At 42.0% G+C, this 22,152-nt stretch overlaps 1 protein-coding gene across 1 annotated transcript in view; it reads right to left on the bottom strand.

The window, feature by feature from the left end:
* Window positions 1-211: 211 nt before the first annotated feature.
* Window positions 212-22,152, bottom strand: part of LOC112225028 (transmembrane protein FAM155A-like) — a 159,716-nt gene continuing 137,775 nt past the window's right edge. Inside the window, exons 2-3 of the mRNA XM_042306928.1 lie at window positions 8,814-8,985; window positions 212-4,667 (exon numbers count right to left, since the gene is read on the bottom strand). Of these exons, the coding sequence (XP_042162862.1) occupies window positions 4,351-4,667; window positions 8,814-8,985 (489 nt within the window). The 3' untranslated portion in view covers window positions 212-4,350. The remainder of the gene's footprint in view (window positions 4,668-8,813; window positions 8,986-22,152) is intronic.

The raw sequence follows: 22,152 nt of genomic DNA, 5'->3' as shown, positions 1-22,152 counted from the left end.
CATGACATCATTCCCTGGAATTTTCCAAGCTGTTTAAAGGCACAGTCAATGTAGTGTATGTAAACTTCTGACCCAGTGGAATTGTGATACAGTGAGTTATAAGTTAAATAATCTGTCTGTAAACAATTGTTAGAAAAATTACTTGTGTCATGCAAAAAGTTGATGTCCTAACCGACTTGCCAAAACTATAGTTTGTTAACAAGAAATTTGTGGAGTTGTTGAATAACAAGTTTTAATGACTTCAACCTAAGTGTATGTAAACTTCCAACTTCAACTGTATATGAAGGCAGCTGCACAAGCCGGAGAGTGGGACAGGATAAGAACACATAATTATGTGCAATGAACACAACACTATAAATGTGGTGTCTTGTAGATTGGGTCATGGTACTCATTTGGAGGTCTATAGTACATACAGTACAACATCAATGTCATTGTGATCTAGATTGAATTGATAGGGCCTTAAACCACATTAGCATAATAGGGAATCAATCTAGCAAATCACAGCAGAGTTGCATACATGCCTGCATTGTCCATATCGAAATTAGAAAAACGTATATTTCATGGCATTTCATAAGGTCTATCTTTATTTGGAGAAAGCTTGTGTACAGTAATGTTTATGGTGAGTCTATGGCACAGTCAGTGAGAGATGACATGGAGAACACATACTGTCAGCCAGGACAGCCATTGGTAGTACATGATGCATTACTGCATGTAAAAGGGACTTTTACATGTGCATGACTTAGTGTGTTGGTGTAAAGCTATAGTAATGTATACTGGTTCAGGGTCAGATCACACCAAGGTCCATAAGGTCATTGGATCTCAACCTTATATCAGATATGGAACATGGAAAAATCAAGAGCAAGACAAGATGCAATTTTCCTAGAATATTCCTGGGCCTCATTTTGGTGGAGTAGCCTACTAACGTGTTAGACTCCTACAGGGTATGGGTCACACATAAGAGTGAGAGTCAGGAGATACAGTATAAGGATTGTCTTGATGCAGTAGGGTAGCACTGAAGCTAACATGCTAACATAAGCCTTTTTAGGGCACTTTTACTAAATGGTATTGTAGCTGCTGAGAATAGTCTTATATTTGGTGATAATATCTCTTTTCTCTCAGGACATACTATTTAGAGCTCTCCAAAAGGGCCATGGCTTTAATCTGGCCATGTGTGGGATTCTCTTGCATACTGTAACATCACATACACACTGATTTAGGGATTGGCCTAGGGTCCCCTTTGTTCATTTTGATTTGTCAACCATCCATTCTCTCCCCTCTGTCACATTGTGACTCCTCCCTCTCTTTCTCATTTCATCCTCCGTTAATGTTTTTTTCTCCATATCCCTACCTTCCCTCTGAATCTCTGTCAAACTCTTTTTCGCTCATCTCTCAGATGGACAGAACGAGTCTGTTTACTAGAAGATGACGTTCAGATCTATTGTAGGTGTAATGCTGATGAAGGTCTAGATCAGAGGCTGATAGAGGTGTAATGCTGATGAAGGTGTATGTATGCGGTGTGCTGACTTACAGTAGGTGTTAGGTGCTGATGAAGAGGAAGAAGTGATTAATGGGGCTAGTTAATGTTGTGTCTCCGGAGGGCTCTAAAAACAGGAAATTTCCGCCACACCTGCAGGCCCCTTGGCACAGCCATGCTAATGAGGTCTCCAGAGAAGACTGGCTCTGTGCTGAACCTGACTAATTAGTGAGCCACCAGAAGCCCCTCGAACATACACACACACACCTCCATTATCACTAGGTTCCGAAGACCTCAGCCTCCTGTATCCTTATGCATCTGCTTTGACCCCATCTTTCAGTGGTCCAATCTTGCTAGGATTTCATTTGACATTCTACCTTTAATTAATAATTAATAATAAATTCTTGAAATAAACCTATTCAAGAGCCCCATCTACTGTTGGCCTATGGAATTACAGGCCATAGAACCAGAGAGGAGACAGGAATGATGGGATGAAGGAACCAGAGAGGAGACAGGAATGATGGGATGAAGGAACCAGAGAGGAAACAGGAATGATGGGATGAAGGAACCAGAGAGGAAACGGCAATGACGGGGTGGTGGAACCAGAGAGGAGACAGGAATGATGGGATGAAGGAACCAGAGAGGAGACAGGAATGATGGGATGAAGGAACCAGAGAGGAGACAGGAATGATGGGATGAAGGAACCAGAGAGGAGACAGGAATGATGGGATGAAGGAACCAGAGAAGAAACAGGAATGATGGGATGATGGGTTCAAATGAACAGATCCTGCATTCACAACCTATCGGAGTAATCTAAACTTCCAAGTCCTAATTACAACCTTGCAACTCAGGTATCATCTCTGGACCCCAAATTCTATGACATGCTGAACTCTGACATCACCTAAGGAAAATACTTTGATGACAGCATTTTCGGCAGTTAAATGCAACAACAAAACATTATTTATCAAAAACAATCAATATGATGGTTTTTGAACACTATAATTTGTTTTTGAGCATGAAAGTATGTTTACGGTTTAAGTTGATAGTTTGACGTTAGCCTGTTGGTGTTCTCAACTAGTTCAAAGCATGTGAATGCACACAACTCCATTGCTCTACAGGTTGCATTTCCCAACAATCCGAGGGTCGTGAATGCAGCATGACTATGAGTGAGACAACAAGTAAACAGACAGATCTCACAATGGAGAATGCAACAATGAATGAGAGGAGAACCAGTTTTCTATTTGTTTCTTCATTTGTGGGACCTGTAGTTGACGAGTAGAATCTGACAAGCCTGACCTAGCAATAGGAGGCTAACATATATATTCAACAGACATGAAAGTGGAGAATTCAGCATACATTTGTTAGGCCTAAAATACCTGACACCACTATCTATCAGTTCAGTTAATCAGCTAGAAAACAAAGGGACAAGAAATGATTAAAACAGCCCTTAAATATTGCCTTTTCTTCCAGCTCACACTAACCATAATGCTAACAGTAATGTTAACATAATGAAATTGAGCTTCTCAGCCTTACTGTGCCGCCCAACGTTTCTCCTCAAACATACTACATACGGGGTCCTACACCTGCCCACTCTCTATAGCAACACATTAAACACCTTTTAAGCAAATGCATACCTTTGAAGGTATACCCCTAAGCATGCAGTGTGAACTGAGATACCTGAAGCCATACCTCAAGCACATTTTTGTCTGTGTTTGTATATAGAAATAAGCCCTTTACACAATGTGAGATAAGTAACATTAGTTGAAGAAAGCAGAGGACATGCTACCTTACTGGTGGTGTTTTGGGGGTGCAGTAGTGTTCTCTACCACAGAGGGGGGCTAAGGCTATGTAAAGCAAACCAACAAGGCTGTGAATTTCACATCATTAAGAGAGCCTCCACATGCAAGTACAGAATAGAGGTAAGACATTTTGATTAGACAAACAGTAGACCTTCTATGTGTGGAGTGCTGGGCTGAGAAGACACAGAGCATGGACAGAGTGTGTGGTAGGGACAGAGAAAGGCTAGTAGGATACTTCTATATCAAGGGGTTGTCTTCTATATTGAGAAGCATTACAATTGTATCACTGGCCAGTAGTGTAGTCTGGGTGTACGTTCATTTTTACCAAGGATCATTTGTTTACATTGTAGCAGATGCTCTTATCCAAAGCAATTTACAGTAGTAAGTGCATACATTTTCATACTGGTCCCCCGTGGGAGTCGAACCCACAATCATGGCAGTGTAAACACCATTCTCTACCGATTTAGCCACACAGAACCATGAGAGCAAACTACTACTCTAACATTTTAGTGTCCTTTCCTACATCTAAAGCTGCTTTAGGAATGGGAACCCAAATGAGTGGAGACTTCAGAGTAGACACCCACACACAATCACACACACACACAAATACGCACACACTCACAACTTTGCTTTTTGATGTTATCTATCCTATATCAATGAGACATTTCCTTCCTGCACAAGAGACCCATAAAGGAACAACATAAAGGATGGACATTCTAATTGGACAGTGAGTGTTATCCGGTAGTCAGCCAGTGCAACAGAAAGCCAGAACAGGGAAACAGTGTAAAAAAGCGCAGCGAGAGAAACTCAGCAGTGAGGAGGCCTTCCTACTCAACAAAGGCTGCTGCATTGTCCCATTTTCCCGACACTGTCATGTTTTCGTCTCTTTGTTTGTAAGTCTGTTTGCTTTGATTGATTTGCATGTCTTCCATTTATAAGTAGTCCAACACCTCTGCAAAGACTCAATTACCCAGAAAGCACAGCGGCTGCAGACGTCTAGCCAACAGCACATAGCATTCCCGACCGAGGTGGAGATGTTTCATATTGTCGTGACAACCTATATCATCGGCCATCCCATTACTCCTCGTTGGCGGGGGAGCTCTCCTCCAGAGGGGCGAGTGAGGCAGGGAGGCCCAGCCCTGTTGCATTGTGGGATGCGGTTAGGGAGGCGACAGTGTGCAGGAGGACAAGGACTAGCAGGCAGAGTTTGAGCCGGCTGTTGCACACTCTGCACACGGCCGAGGAACTGAGAGAGGTACGGTGGTGACAGGATGGGTGAGTTCTTTTGAGGGTCCCCCGGGAATGGTTGTTGTCATCTTCTATCTGGAAGTCCCACCGAACATCACAGCACTCCGCGTCTGCATCCACGCCCCCATGGTACTCCTCCAACAGCCCTGCAGAGGAGGGACACATATTCACATGAACAATAAAGCCCTAGGTGGTGTGGTATATGGCCAATATACCAAGGCTAAGGGCTGTTTCTATGCACATCATATCACAGAGTGCCTGGACATAGCCTTTAGCAGTGGTAAATTGGCCATTGCTATGTTAAACTGGTTAACAACATAATTCAAGCAGTAAAAATATATTTTTGTTGTTGTTATTTTGACACTCCTTCTCAATATAAAATATAATATGGATGTAAAAAATATCCTAATCACTCCAACATCTTGTTTCCACCATTACTTACAAGCATCCGATCACCTCAAATCAAGAAGGGTCTAGTGGTATAGGCTATAGGTTCCTTTTGGATTGGGCAACGGATTGTCTTCTGTACAACAACAACTGTTGCTCCCTCCATGCCGGCTGTGAGTGTCTCTGTGTGTCAGTGAGCGGTCTGCATACTAATGTGAGTGGGTGAACTTGTGAGGAGGGCTAAGTCGTCTCCCACTCTGGACTGTTTGACATCGAAGAGCTTAAGCCTGATGAGAGGCTCCACATAATTAAAGACTTAATAACGGTTGCAGCTCTGATCTGACAGGCCACACTTTCATGGGTGCACACACATGGGGCACACACAGACAGACACACACACACACACACACACACACACACACACACACACACACACACACACAGGCAAACAAATTGGATATATTGAGCATCAAGGACTGCACCAACTCAGCACAAAACAAAATGCATATACTTCAGAAGGCAGGAAAAGGGCATGACATTATTATCTTTTTGACACATAAATCAACATGGATTACTAGAGCTGACCTCTAACTGTCCTAAAAGGAGACAAAAAAATGAATTCTCCATGTGGTCTATGCCATGCGTAATCTCCTGTCTGGTGGTGTTGTTGACATTGGCTGGCTGCTGACCGCCAGGTGGTGACATACAGTAAACTCACACCATTGTCACTCTTCTCATGGATAGCTGGGGATGCATTCAATAGCTTTGAGGTGGAAGCCATCATTCTAGTGCAGACCTTAAAGGGGAAGTAGCCTCTAGACACAATAATTTGTGCTATACGGCATATCTCACACCACAGAAAACGCATGTTGGCATTTTAGGTCCATGAGCTAGTTGTAACAGATCAGTGCTGTGGTTGTACTCCATGTTTAACTTCTTATGGCTGGGGGCAGTATTGAGTAGCTTGGATGAATAAGGTTCCCAGAGTAAACTGCCTGCTACTCAGGCCCAGTTGCTAATATATGCATATTATTAGTATATTAGGATAGAAAACACTCTGAAGTTTTGAAAACTGTTTGAATGATGTCTGTGAGTATAACATAACTCATGTGGCAGGCAAAAACCTGAGACAAAATCCAGCCAGGAAGTGGGAAATCTGAGGTTTGTAGTTTTTCAACTCTTTGCCTATTGAATATACAGTGTCTATGGGGTCAAACTGCACTTCCCAAGGCTTCCACTAGATGTCAACAGTCTTTAGAACCGTGTTTGATGCTTCTACTTTGAAGGAGGGGGGAATGAGACGGGATTGAGTCAGAGGTCTGGCAGAGTGGCATGACCACGGGTGTTCACGTGAGAGTTAGCTTGAGTTCCATTGCATTTCTGAAGACAAAGGAATTCTCCGGTTGGAACATTATTGAAGATTTATGATAAAAACATCCTAAAGATTGATTCTATACTTTGTTTGACATGTTGCTACGGACTGTAACTGAACTTTTTGACTTTTGTCTGCTCGCGCGTCATGAATTTGGATTACTGGGCTAAACACGCAAACAAAAAGGAGGTATTTGGACATAAATGATGGACTTTATCGAACAAATCAAACATTTATTGTGGAACTGGGATTCCTGGGAGTGCATTCAAAGGTAAGTGAATATTTATAATGTTATTTCTGACTTCTCTTGACTCCACAACATGGCGGATATCTGTATGGCTTGATTTGTTGTCTGAGCGCTGTACTCAGATTATTGCATGGTGTGCTTTTTTGGTAAAGCTTTTTTGAAATCTGACACAGCGGTTACATTAAGATGTCTCTATAATTCCATGCATAATAGTTGTATCCTTTATCAATGTTTACCGGATCACCGGATGTTTTGGAACGACTAAACATAACGCGCCAATGTAAAGTCAGATTTTTAGGTACACTTCAACTATGACAGACAAAATGAGAAAAAATTCCAGAAAAACACATTGTAGGATTTTTTATGAATTTATTTGCAAATTATGGTGGAAAATAAGTATTTGGTTAATAACAAAAGTTTATGTCAATACTTTGTTATATACCCTTGTTGGCAATGACAGAGGTCAAACGTTTTCTGTAAGTCTTCACAAGGTTTTCACACACTGTTGCTGGTATTTTGGCCCATTCCTCCATGCAGATCTCCTCTAGAGCAGTGATGTTTTGGGGCTGTTGCTGGGCAACACAGACTTTCAACTCCCTCCAAAGATTTTCTATGGGGTCGAGATCTGGAGACTGGCTAGGCCACTCCAGGTCTTTGAAATGCTTCTTACGAAGCCACTCCTTCATTGCCCGGGCGGTGTGTTTGGGATCATTGTCATGCTGAAAGACCCAGCCACGTTTCATCTTCAATGCTCTTGCTGATGGAAGGAGGTTTTCACTCAAAATCTCACGATACATGGCCCCATTCATTCTTTCCTTTACACGGATCCGTCGTCCTGGTCCCTTTGCAGAAAAACAGCCCCAAAGCATGATGTTTCCACCCCCATGCTTCACAGTAGGTATGATGTTCTTTGGATGCAACTCAGCATTTTTTGTCCTCCAAACACGACGAGTTGAGTTTTTACCAAAGAGTTATATTTTGGTTTCAGCTGACCATATGACATTCTCCCAATCTTCTTCTGGATCATCCAAATGCTCTCTAGCAAACTTCAGACGGGCCTGGACATGTACTGGCTTAAGCAGGGGGACACGTCTGGCCCTGCAGGATTTGAGTCCCTGGCGGCGTAGTGTGTTACTGATGGTAGGCTTTGTTACTTTGGTCCCAGCTCTCTGCAGGTCATTCACTAGGTCCCCCCGTGTGGTTCTGGGATTTTTTCTCACCGTTCTTGTGATCATTTTGACCCCACAGGGTGAGATCTTGCGTGGAGCCCCAGATCGAGGGAGATTATCAGTGGTCTTGTATGTCTTCCATTTCCTAATAATTGCTCCCACAGTTGATTTTTTCAAACCAAGCTGCTTACCTATTGCAGATTCAGTCTTCCCAGCCTGGTGCAGGTCTACTATTTTGTTTCTGGTGTCCTTTGACAGCTCTTTGGTCTTGGCCATAGTGGAATTTGGAGTGTGACTGTTTGAGGTTGTGGACAGGTGTCTTTTATAATGATAACAAGTTCAAACAGGTGCCATTAATACAGGTACCAAGTGGAGTACAGAGGAGCCTCTTAAAGAAGAAGTTACAGGTCTGTGAGAGCCAGAAATCTTGCTTGTTTGTAGGTGACCAAATACTTATTTTCCACCATAATTTGCAAATAAATTCATTAAAAATCCTACAATGTGATTTTCTGGACTTTTTTTTCTCATTTTGTCTGTCATAGTTGAAGTGTATCTATGATGAAAATTACAGGCCTCTCTTATCTTTGTAAGTGGGAGAACTTGCACAATTGGTGGCTGACAAAATACTTTTTTTGCCCCACTGTAAATATGAACTTTATCGAACAAAACATACATGTATTGTGTAACATGAAGTCCTATGAGTGTCATCTGATGAAGATCATCAAAGGTTAGTGATTCATTTTATCTCTATTTCTGATTTTTGTGACTCCTCTCTTTAGCTGGAAAAATGGCTGTTTTTCTGTGACTAGGTGCAGACCTAACATAATCGTTTGGTGTGCTTTCGTTGTAAAGCCTTTTGGAAATTGGACATTGTGGTGGGATAAACAACAAGTTTATCTTTAAAATGGTGTAAAATACTTCTATGTTTGAGGAATTTAAATGATGAGATTTCTGTTGTTTTGAATTTGGCGCCCTGCACTTTCACTAGCTGTTGTCATATCGATCCCGTTTACAGGATTCAAGCCTTAAGACTTTTTAACTGGGAGTATTCTCCAATATCTTCATATTATTTCCCTGTGCATATAACCTGTGTATCATACAGTATAACAGGCTGTACCTGTGCATATAAAACTGGGGCTTCCTCCGTGGATGAGATCGTCGTTGTCAGGAAGGATGAAGGGACACCTCTGCTGCACCTCCAGACAGTACTGGCCACACGGGATCCTCTTACTGCAGTGCATCTGTGTGGTCTGGAAGTACTGTGAGCACAGCCAGGGCTTATATACCATCTAGGGATTCAGAGAGGGATGGGATGGAGAAGGTGGAGGGAGAGAGCATATTGATGGGTTAAAATTGGGTTGCCATTGATGGCGCACACACACACACACAGTAATGTATGGATGCACACACAAACGCACGCTCACGCACACACACACACACACACACACCATCCTTGACCTCTATTGCAATTGATTTATTTGAATTGATCAGACTTCCTGGTATGCAGCTTCCAATTAATAAGGGCATTGGTGGGAGAGGTCCTCTCTCTCTCTCTAAGACGTAAAGTACAGTATGCCACAGGACTCTCTTGTATTCTATAAGCCTTCCTATTCTCTCTCACATATTCCTCAGTTCTACTGTACATATTGTCTCTCACATATTCCATATTGTCTTAAATGTATTCCACACATACAGTACGAGCCAAACGTTTGGACACACCTGCTCATTCCAGGGTTTGTCTTTATTTGGACTATTTTCGACATTGTAGAATAATAGTGAAGACATCAAAACTATGAAATAACATATGGAATCATGTAGTAAACAAATCAAATGTTAAACAAATCAAAATATAATTTAATATTATAAGTAGCTCCCCTTTGCCTTGACGACAACTTCGCACACTCTTGGCGTTCTCTCAACCATCTTCATGACCTGTAATGCATTTCAATTAAGTCCATTTGTGGAATTTCTTTCCTTAAAAACCTGTTAAAGATAGGGCTGACTACTGCCCCCTTTGGAGGAATTGCATGCCCATAGTAAACAGAAAAAAAATCTGTCAAAAATTGCTAATATATGCATATAATAATTATTATTGAATAGAAAACACTCTAAAGCTTCTAAAACCGTTCAAATTATGTCTCTATGTAAAGCAGAACTCTCAGGGCAGCCAATCTCCCAAACTCTCTCTTGCCATCATGAAAGTTGGCCCAACTTTGACGTCATCGCCCCCACCCTTCCCAACCAGCTACAGATCTGGGAACAGTTCCTATCTCTTCATCGCGATGTCCCCTTTCAGTGGGGCCTGTCATTGTGAGAATCGCGCGCTCCCTCGAGTTTTGGCGGGCTGAAACCTCCGAGTCACGCGAAAATACATGTACTTTCATGCGCGCGTCGGGTCCGGAGCTCTCTTTGTTCCAAGATTCACCAAACGATGTAGGTTTGTCTGTTCGAGCTAAGGATTGTTTTGCATGTTTAGAACATGCTAAAGCTCGATTCTGCACTTAGTTTGACCAGTTTAGTCGACATATAATATGTAATTTTGAAGTTTTGATGCGCATCCACTAGAATTTTGGCTGCATTTCAACCGGAATTTGTCGCGTTTGATAACTTAAAGACACAGACTTGAAAATCAAACACAGTTTTTGGTAAGTATAACTCCTTCCACGTCTTCTGATCGAAGAACATCAAAGGTAAGGGAATATTTATGTGTTAATTATGGGTTTCTGTGGACTCCGAGATAGAGGAGACATAATGCTAATTTCTGAGCGCCGTCTCATATTATAGCCTAGTGAACGAATTCTGTAACGTTAAAAATAAATGTAACACAGCGGTTGCATTAAGAAGAAGTGTATCTTTCTAACTATATGTAGAACATGTATATTTAGTCAAAGTTTATGATGTGTATTGCTTGTTATCTGACGTTATCTGCCGGGGCTATCATCATTTCTCCGGACATTTGAGTAGCATTTTTTGAACATGGCGTCATTGTAAACAGATATTTATGGATATAAATTGCATATTATTGAAAAAAACATAAATGTACTGTGTAACATGTCCTATTACTGTCATCTGATGAAGATTTTCAAAAGGTTAGTGAATAATTTTTCTTTTAATCCTGCGGTTGTTGATTGCATATTTTGTTCAACGTGGCTATTCAAATTAGCTGTGTCTTTGGTGGTGGTTTGACATAAATATGTGCTATGTTTTCGCCGTAAAACATTTTAGAAATCTGACTTGCTGGCTAGATGAACAATGTGTTTATCTTTCATTTGAGCTATTGGACTTGTTAATGTGTGGAGATTAAATATTTCTAAGAATATTTTTGCGTTCCATGCGCCACGTCCCAGTTAACGTCGGAAGGGATCGTTCCCAAATGGGAACCCTAACCCGTCATCACGTTAATAATGCATTTGAGTGAACCAGTTGTGTTGAGACAAGCTAGGGGTGATATACAGAAGATAGCCCTATTTGGTAAAAAAAACAAGTCTATATTATGGCAAGAACAGCTCAAATAAGCAAATAGAAATGACAGTCCATCATTACTTTAAGACATAAAGGTCAGTCAATTCTGAAAATATCAAGAACTTTGAAAGTTTCTTCAAGTGCAGTCGCAAAAACCATCAAGCTCTATGATGAAACTGGCTCTCATGAGGACTGCTGTAATGTACTGGGTGTAGTGGTTGAGAAGTCAGGCACAGGAAGCAGAGTTCAGGGTAGTGCTATATTTAAATGCACAAAACGGCAAACATAAGCCAACCCCACGAAAACACAGGGCGCACAACAAAACAAATGCCCCGAACATGGGGACTTAAACTGTCCAGAAAAACCCACGAAATGGGAAACACGTAACCCACAGACAAGCACACAAGTTACACAAAACATAGAATGAAAAACATAGAATGCCCACCCCAACTCATGCCCTGACCAAACCAAAATAGAGACATAAAAAAGGAACTAAGGTCAGGACGTGACAACCGCCACAGGAAAGGAAAGACCCAGAGTTACTTCTGCTGCAGAGGATAAGTTCATTAGAGTAAACTGCACCTCAGATTGCAGCCCAAATAAATGCTTTACAGAGTTCAATTAACAGACACATCGCAACATCAACTGTTCAGAGGACTGCGTGGATCAGGCCTTAATGGTTGAATTGCTGCAAAGAAACCACTACTAAAGGACATCAATAATATGAAGAGACTTGCTTGGGCCAAGAAACACGAGCATTGGACATTAGACTGGTGGAAATCTGTCCTTTGGTCCAAACTGCCGTGTCTTTGTTAGACTCAGAGTAGGTGAACGGAGGATCTCTGCATGTGTGGTTCCCACCGTGAAGCATGGAGGAGAAGGTTTTATTGTGTGGGAGTGTTTTACTGGTGACACTGTCCGTGATTTATTTAGAATTCAAGGCACACTTAACCATCATGGCTACCACAGCATTCTGCAGCGATACACCATCCCATCTGGTTTGGGCTTAGTGGGACTATGATTTGTTTTTCAACAGGACAATGACCCAACACACCTCCAGGCTGTGTGAGGGCTATTTGACCAAGAAGGAGAGTGATGGAGTGCTGCATCAGATGTCCTGGCCTCCACAATCACTAGACCTCAACCCAGTTGAGATGGTTTGGGATGAGTTGAACTGCAGATTGAAGGAAAAGCAGCCAAAAAGGCTGTTGGAAAATAATTCCTTGTGAAGCTGGCTGAGAGAATGCCAAGAGTGTGCAAAGCTGTCATCAAGACAAAGGGTGGCTACTCTAAAATCTAAAATATATTTAGATTTTGTTTAACACTTTTTTGGTTACTACATGATTCCAAATGTGTTATTTCATAGTTTTGATGTCTTCACTATTATTCTACAATGTAGAAAATAGTAAGAATAAAGAAAAACCCTTGAATGAGTAGGTGTCTCCAAACCTTTGAATGGTACTGTACACCTACTGTACCGACGCAACCCTTCATACAGCATACAATGTATTCCATTGACCTATTGTCTCAGACATATTCCAGAGGCCTTCCTATTCTCGCACACATATTTCCTAGGCATATTCCCTGGGCTCCTCGTCTCAACAGATTTACGATAAGCCCGCTGTCGCTATATGGTGTATTGTGGAGCTGACACCTGTTAGCGAGTGTGTCTCCTAGTTCTCCACGCCGCTCCCGGTCCCCATGCGGCTACGGTAATTAGCCGGTGGTTCCGGTGAATCACTCAAAGCTTGTTTGGGGAAGTGGGGAGCGCTAGGCACGTTAGTGCCCGCCGCGGGCTAACCGTCACGGCTCAACACACTGCACCCAATCATAGATCTTGTCAATCCCCTCCGCAGATGAGATAGTTATGCTGTGTGTGCGTGCATGCATGTGCGTGTGTGTAAGGCTCTTGCTCAAATGATGTGACTCTCAATGTGCTCTTCATTAGATAAATCTTTGGCATTTGATGATGAACAGTAAGCCAGGCATTAGCACGTAAAAAAAGGTGAATCTATTATTTCCTCAGTCACAAACACAGGAAGCTTATGCTTTCAGCACCATGGACAGCTCTGTAAATAACTATAGTGAACATAAATACTGTATAAATGCAACATGTAATAATTTCAAAGATTTTACTGAGTTACAGTGGGCAATTCTTGATACACCATGGACATTGTTGAGCGTGAAAAACCCAGCAGCGTTGCAGTTCTTGACACAAACCAGTGCGCTTGGCAGCGACTACCATACCCTGTTCAAAGGCTCTTCAATTGTCACCCACTGAATGGCACACATACACAATTAATTTCTCAGTTGGTTCAAGGCTTAAAAATCCTTCTTTAACCTGTCTCCTCCCCTTCAGCTACACTGATTGAAGTGGATTTAACAAGTGACATCAATAAGGGATCATAGCTTTCACCTGGATTCACCTGGTCAGTCTATGTCATGGAAAGAGCAGGTGCTCTTAATGTTGTATATACTCAGTGTATAAGGAAATCAGTCAATTGAAATGAATTCATTTGGCACTAATCTATAGATTTCACATGACTGGGAATACAGATATGCATGTGTTGGTCACAGATACCTCAACAAGCTAGGGGCGTAGATCAGAAAACCAGTCAGTATCTGGTGTGACCACCATTTCAAATCAAATAAATCAAATCAAATTTTATTTGTCACATACACATGGTTAGCAGATGTTAATGCGAGTGTAGCGAAATGCTTGTGCTTCTAGTTCCAACAATGCAGTAATAACCAACAAGTAATCTAACTAACAATTCCAAAACTACTGTCTTATACACAGTGTAAGGGGATAAAGAATATGTACATAAGGATATATGAATGAGTGATGGTACAGAGCAGCATAGGCAAGATACAGTAGATGGTATCGAGTACAGTATATACATATGAGATGAGTATGTAAACAAAGTGGCATAGTTAAAGTGGCTAGTGATACATGTATTACATAAGGATACAGTCGATGATATAGAGTACAGTATATACGTATGCATATGAGATGAATAATGTAGGGTAAGTAACATTATATAAGGTAGCATTGTTTAAAGTGGCTAGTGATATATTTACATCATTTCCCATCAATTCCCATTATTAAAGTGGCTGGAGTTGAGTCAGTGTCAGTGTGTTGGCAGCAGCCACTCAATGTTAGTGGTGGCTGTTTAACAGTCTGATGGCCTTGAGATAGAAGCTGTTTTTCAGTCTGGCGGTGATGCAGCCCGCCAGGATGCTCTCGATTGTGCATCTGTAGAAGTTTGTGAGTGCTTTTGGTGACAAGTCGAATTTCTTCAGCCTCCTGAGGTTGAAGAGGCGCTGCTGCGCCTTCTTCACGATGCTGTCTGTGTGAGTGGACCAATTCAGTTTGTCTGTGATGTGTATGGCGAGGAACTTAAAACTTCCTACCCTCTCCACTACTGTTCCATCAATGTGGATAGGGGGGTGTTCCCTCTGCTGTTTCCTGAAGTCCACAATCATCTCCTTAGTTTTGTTGACGTTGAGTGTGAGGTTATTTTCCTGACACCACACTCCGAGGGCCCTCACCTCCTCCCTGTAGGCCGTCTCGTCGTTGTTGGTAATCAAGCCTACCACTGTTGTGTCGTCCGCAAACTTGATGATTGAGTTGGAGGCGTGCGTGGCCACGCAGTCGTGGGTGAACAGGGAGTACAGGAGAGGGCTCAGAACGCACTCTTGTGGGGCCCCAGTGTTGAGGATCAGCGGGGAGGAGGTGTTGTTGCCTACCCTCACCACCTGGGGGCGGCCCGTCAGGAAGTCCAGTACCCAGTTGCACAGGGCTGGGTCGAGACCCAGGGTCTCGAGCTTGATGACGAGCTTGGAGGGTACTATGGTGTTGAATGCCGAGCTGTAGTCGATGAACAGCATTCTCACATAGGTATTCCTCTTGTCCAGATGGGCTAGGGCAGTGTGCAGTGTGGTTGAGATTGCATCGTCTGTGGACCTATTTGGGCGGTAAGCAAATTGGAGTGGGTCTAGGGTGTCAGGTAGGGTGGAGGTGATATGGTCCTTGACTAGTCTCTCAAAGCACTTCATGATGACGGATGTGAGTGCTACGGGGCGGTAGTCGTTTAGCTCAGTTACCTTAGCTTTCTTGGGAACAGGAACAATGGTGGCCCTCTTGAAGCATGTGGGAACAGCAGACTGGTATAGGGATTGATTGAATATGTCCGTAAACACACCGGCCAGCTGGTCTGCGCATGCTCTGAGGGCACGGCTGGGGATGCCGTCTGGGCCTGCAGCCTTGCGAGGGTTAACACGTTTAAATGTCTTACTCACCTCAGCTGCAGTGAAGGAGAGACCGCATGTTTTCATTGCAGGCCGTGTCAGTGGCACTGTATTGTCCTCAAAGCGGGCAAAAAAGTTATTTCGTCTGCCTGGGAGCAAGACATCCTGGTCCGTGACTGGGCTGGATTTCTTCCTGTAGTCCGTGATTGACTGTAGACCCTGCCACATGCCTCTTGTGTCTGAGCCGTTGAATTGAGTTTCTACTTTGTCTCTGTACTGACGCTTAGCTTGTTTAATAGCCTTGCGGAGGGAATAGCTGCACTGTTTGTATTCAGTCATGTTACCAGACACCTTGCCCTGATTAAAAGCAGTGGTTCGCGCTTTCAGTTTCACACGAATGCTGCCATCAATCCACAGTTTCTGGTTAGGGAATGTTTTAATCGTTGCTATGGGAACGACATCTTCAACGCACGTTCTAATGAACTCGCACACTGAATCAGCGTATTCGTCAATGTTGTTATCTGACGCAATACGAAACATCTCCCAGTCCACGTGATGGAAGCAGTCTTGGAGTGTGGAGTCAGCTTGGTCAGACCAGCGTTGAACAGACCTCAGCGTGGGAGCCTCTTGTTTTAGTTTCTGTCTGTAGGCAGGGATCAACAAAATGGAGTCGTGGTCAGCTTTTCCGAAAGGGGGGCGGGGCAGGGCCTTATATGCGTCGCGGAAGTTAGAGTAACAATGATCCAAGGTCTTTCCACCCCTGGTTGCGCAATCAATATGCTGATAAAATTTAGGGAGTCTTGTTTTCAGATTAGCCTTGTTAAAATCCCCAGCTACAATGAATGCAGCCTCCGGATAAATCGTTTCCAGTTTGCAGAGAGTTAAATAAAGTTCGTTCAGAGCCATCGATGTGTCTGCTTGGGGGGGGATATATACGGCTGTGATTATAAATCGAAGAGAATTCTCTTGGTAGATAATGCGGTCTACATTTGATTGTGAGGAATTCTAAATCAGGTGAACAGAAGGATTTGAGTTCCTGTATGTTTCTTTCATCACACCATGTCATGTTAGTCATAAGGCATACGCCCCCGCCCCTCTTCTTACCAGAAAGATGTTTGTTTCTGTCGGCGCGATGCGTGGAGAAACCTGTCGGCGCGATGCGTGAGCCATGTTTCCGTGAAGCAAAGAACGTTACGGTCTCTGATGCTGATGGAATGCTACCCTTGCTCGGATTTCATCAACCTTGTTGTCTAGAGACTGGACATTGGCAAGAAGAATGCTAGGGAGTGGTGCACGGTGTGCCCGTCTCCGGAGTCTGACCAGAAGACCGCCTCGTTTCCCTCTTTTTCGGAGTCGTTTTTTTGGGTCGCTGCATGGGATCCACTCCGTTGTCCTGTTTGTAATGCAGAACACAGGATCCGCGTCGTGAAAAACATATTCTTGGTCGTACTGATGGTGAGTTGACGCTGATCTTATATTCAGTAGTTCTTCTCGACTGTATGTAATGAAACCTAAGATGACCTGGGGTACTAATGTAAGAAATAACACGTAAAAAAAACAAACTGCATAGTTTCCTAGGAACGCGAAGCGAGGCGGCCATCTCTGTCGGCGCCTCATCGAAAGTGAGCATTTGCCCATTGAAGTCGGCTACGACGCCAAAGTGCAGTCAGGTCAAGACCCTGGTGAGGACGATGAGCATGCAGGTGAGCTTCCCTGAGACGGGTTCGGCAAGTCTGTGCAGACCATTTTCGGTTGTGTAAACCCGCAGTTTCATCAACTGTCTGGGTGACTGATCTCAGATCATCCTGCAGGTGAAGAAGCCAGATGTGGAGGTCCTGGGCTGACGTGGTTACACGTGGTCTACGGTTGTGAGGCTGGTTAGACGTACTGACAAATTTTTGTTTATTAATTTTTATTTTTTTTACCTTTATTTCACCTTTATTTAACCAGGCAAGTCAGTTAAGAACAAATTCTTATTTTCAATGATGGCCTAGGAACAGTGGGTTAACTGCCTGTTCAGGGGCAGAACAACAGTACCTTGTCAGCTCGGGGGTTTGAACTTCCAACCTTCCGGTTACTAGTCCAACGCTCTAACCACTAGGCTACCCTGCCGCCCAATTCTCTAAAACAATGTGGAGTGGAGTTTTATTTGTCTCCAGCACAAGGTGCACCTTTGTAATGATCATGCTGTTTAATCAACTTCTTTATATGCCACACTTGTGGATGGATTATCTTGGCAAAGGAGCAATGCTAACTAACATGGATGTAAACACATTTGAGAGAATAAGCTTTTTGTGCGTAAGGAACATTTCTGGGATCTTTTATTTCAGCTCATGAAACATGGGACCAACAATTTACATGTTGTGTTTATATTTTTGTTCAGTATAATAATAGAATTCCAGATGGATGTGAAATGAGAGTGAATTTAACAGAAAGACACATATTGCCCTTCACTCTGCGCTGGGCAGTGTGTGTATGTCACAGCAGTAAACACGATCACGTCATTACGTTAATGTCACATCCTCATCCACACATTATCACAGCATTGTGTGTTTGTGTGTGTGTGAGTGACTGTGATCTTACGCATAGACCCCTGCAATGTCTATGCCTGAAAATAGGGTGGCGATAGGGAGACAAAGACTTTGGCAAAGGCCTATGATTTCTCTCACTCAGCAGTATCTCATATTCCAAAGTCAAATCTGATCATGTCCCTACCCCCAGGGCTTAGTGGATAAAGAATCATGCTAGATAATCAATAACATCACACTCAGGGAGATTAACCCAACAACACGCCTCTGTGGAGACTTAACCCTCCTCCAACCAAAACTCTAAACACTCAGGATTTAGGCTAAATATATCCTTTAAAGTGAAGAAGAAAAGGCAGAGATTGGATGAAACCTAAAGCATATCCTAAGGCCAGTATTAGAGCTATTAGCTAGCAACATGGTTCAGGTTTGCAGTGTTGTTGCTGCTGTGAGCACTGCAGATTACTGTAGTGCTGCAGCAGGGCTAGCCTTGCATGGGGCCGCAGTGCAATGTAGGGTCCACTATTTGTGCCTGCCTCTCTCTCTCTCACTCTCGCTACCTCGCTCTCTCTTTCGCTCCTTGTGGGAGGGGGGAAAAGGGGTCGGATGAATGGAGATATGTATAGAACACTGGAAACATTGGAAGAAGAAGAGAGCAATAAAAAATAAACTGGTACCTATACTATAAACATCGCCTCTACTTCAATCAACCCCACTTGCATGCTCAAGGTCAGCATTTTTTTTCCTGTCCTCACTGAACTCTTTCTTCACTTTCTTCTCATTTTTAGTCATACTCGCCGTTTCATCTTTCTCTAACTTTTATTTTACTTTTCTCTTCTCTTCCCCTCATCCTGTCTTATCCATATGCGTTAGTGTCTTGTCTCCATGGTGAGCTACAATGTTATAGCTAAGCTGTCCTCCTGGATTGTATTATTCCATTATGATTAGCCTAATAAGGTTGTAATTGTCGGAGGGCCTTTCAGCGCCCTATAGTATTGGTTTTACAAGGCCTCAGGTGGCCTTGCATTGTCAGAGCTTTGTCTTTGATGTTTTATCTGTGCTCCTGCTCCCCTGTACGCAGGGCAAACTGCTGACTGAGGTAGGGCTAGAGGGAGGGAGGGAGTGCACGGGAACACACCGGATTACTGCAACCTTACACATAGAAATAAAATGAATAGAAAGGGTGTCTCAAAGTAAATAACGGCATAATGGGTGGACTTGCAGCCATTTTGCGTGTACCCATGCCTGGAAGTAAAAGCAGGAAGTGTATCTTTCAATCTGTGCTGTGATTTGTTGAGTCAACTCAACTGACTTTACAAAAAATGTATTGCATTGCATTAGCCACATCAGTTAGCATCATTTGAATGAACATTATATATTACCATGGCAATCAATCATCACTTGCTAGAACATTCCAAAATACCATGGAAATTATTGCATCACAATACAAGGCAGCCTTTGCGAGTGTACCCATGAGTTTACCAGTCAAATTGCCAGGGTTAGAGGTTCCAAGCCTGTTCTATTCATTCTATTTCTAAGGTCTTACACTCCTCACGCACCCCACCACCACAGCTTACTGTAAAACATAGTAATTTACTGCTTCATTACATTCACTTTTCATTTATCCCCTCCCCCTTTTCTATCCCTTTAATTTAAGCATCTACAGTACAGTAGTGTTGGAATAAACTCTCAATCATCTACAGGACAGTAATTTGGAGTAACAGTCAATCATCTACAGTACAGTAATTTGGAGTAAACCCTCAATCATCTACAGGACAGTAATTTGGAGTAAACCCTCAATCATCTTCAGTTCAGTCTGCAGTACCCCAGGAAGCCTCAGGTTTACACATTTTTGGTCCAGCCCAGCACTAGCACACCTGATGCAGCTACACAGCAAATTGGCCAAATACACAGCAAATGACCTAGTATTGATTTTTCAGTGATTTCGAATGGTTTCTGCAGCTGAAGCAAGAGAATCAGTTTTACTCTGTGGAGAGTAAATTGTTCCCAACAAAACCACGCCTATTATTACATTTTTCCCATCACGCTCTACCAAAATTATATTTTTTTGGATGGGATTGTTTTTAATATCTGTGTTTTTGCATGTACATTGATTGATTGATTATATTATGCTACACAAAGATAAATAGCATAGATTTTTCTAAATGAATCCAATCAGTTACTTAGATTTATTCCAGATTTAATGTTCCTAACAGGTTGTGGGTGAATAAAATTCCAACTGTCGGATGTCCTAACACTGGCTGGATTCCAATAGGAATTACATATCGCTTTGCAAGCCAGCATAATATAACTTTCAGGCCTGATGTGGTCTGTAAACCAGTAGGTTCCCAGCACCACTGGGTTGGGGTAAGACATGGCTATCAAAGTAAGGCTTTATGATATATGTACTATATATGTACTACAGTTTAATTGTAGTAACGTTCACCTACAGTAGGACCTCACTTAGTGACTAACAAATATAGTCATGTTCGGTAACTCTACAATTCACTAGAAAATGCAAGGTACACTGGGCAATTATGTTGGAGGCGTGGCTTAGTTAAGACCTGCCATTAAATGTGATATTTTTGGCCACCCGTGAGTGGAAGTGTTGTACCAGTTTAAGTGGTCAATTGTTCTGTTAAGTTAAGCTTGAGCATGTCTGGTGCCAGATATCAAGTATTTTATAATGCTTACATAAGAGCACATGGCAATAAAGACCTGAAAATATTATTGCAATGTCCTGAACAGTGATTCAGAAAAGTAATGTTTCTCTCATGGCTAACTACAGCTCTTTGAAACACTTATGTCAATCAACTCGGATGCAGTGTTGAAGTAAAATCATCTCAAGCTAATTTGGTGATACATAAAGCAAATCAAACATTGAAATTGCATCTAATACTTAAATTGCATTGACATACTGGTCCTTTGTGACAAAGCTCTAAAAAATAAAATCTGAAAAAAATGAGATTGTACTCCACCTACATTTTTCCTACTGTTTTTATCAAACAAATGTCAATTACAACATGCTCTAGGTAACACTGACCAAATTGCTGTGTGGCAATTCAGAGGGAAAATATAAATAATGTCACTGTTGCAGTTCTTTATTGAAGATGTCTTCACACTGAGTGGCACCAGTAGAGTAGCTATCTAGCTAGTATATAAACACGCACCTCTGAAAACACGCCTTCTCCGATGTTTGTTACGAGGCAGTACTTATTTTAATGAAGTAAGAGAATATCATGTTACCATTGGTGTATTAAAACTTATTCGGAATCGCATTAGCTAACATATGCTAATCGCATTAGCCTGAGGTTGTAAGTAACAAGAACATTTACCAGGACATATACATATCTGATATTGTTTGGGGAGAGTGAACAGTTTTGAACATGAAAAGTTATTAATAAACAAATTTGGCACGTGGGAAGTCTTGATACAACATTTTTAACAGAAATACAGTGATTCATTGGATCAGTCTAAAACCTTTCCCATACACTGCAAAAAATACAAAAGAACAGTTGTTTTTTCTTTGTATTATCTTTTACCAGATCTATTGTGTTATTCTCCTACATTCCTTTTACATTTCCACAAACTTAAACGTGTTTCCTTTCAAATGGTACCAAGAATATACATATCCTTGCTTCAGGGCCTGAGTTACAGGCAGTTAGATGATTTGGGTATGTCATTTTGGGCAAAAATTGGAAAATAAGTGACAGATCCTTAAGAGGTTTTAAAATGAGAGTTAAAGTGATGTCATCTTTTCCCCTTAATAATTAATCCATGTGTTTGACATGTGGAGGGGACGAGTAACTTTATGATCAAACTTTATCAGTGTCAAAGCAACAGTCATTTTTCGTACTTTGGTCATCATACTTTGATCTGGTTTCCTTCAAATATCATCAAATGTCATGAAAAACATGATTTTGACTGACCTTTAACTCAACACTGAGTGACCTTGTCAAGAGATACGGACCTCTTGGTGTGATGATAAAAAAATAACATGAGGTTTTATTGCATAACACCATTGGTACAAACTATATACACTTCCTAGTGTTATAAATACAATATAAGGTGTTATTGAATAACACTGACAAAGTGTAACAGTGTCAGTACTAGGCATGGTGGTAATTTAACACTCAAATGTGTGGACTGTATAGACACTGGCCCGGTGTTACATTTAACACTGTCATTGTTGATTTAAAACTATTTAAAACAAATGTT

The sequence above is a fragment of the Oncorhynchus tshawytscha genome, linkage group LG26, assembly GCF_018296145.1.
Source record: "Oncorhynchus tshawytscha isolate Ot180627B linkage group LG26, Otsh_v2.0, whole genome shotgun sequence".
Classification (NCBI taxonomy): Eukaryota; Metazoa; Chordata; class Actinopteri; order Salmoniformes; family Salmonidae; genus Oncorhynchus; species Oncorhynchus tshawytscha.
This window is presented reverse-complemented; position numbering and strand designations above follow the sequence as displayed.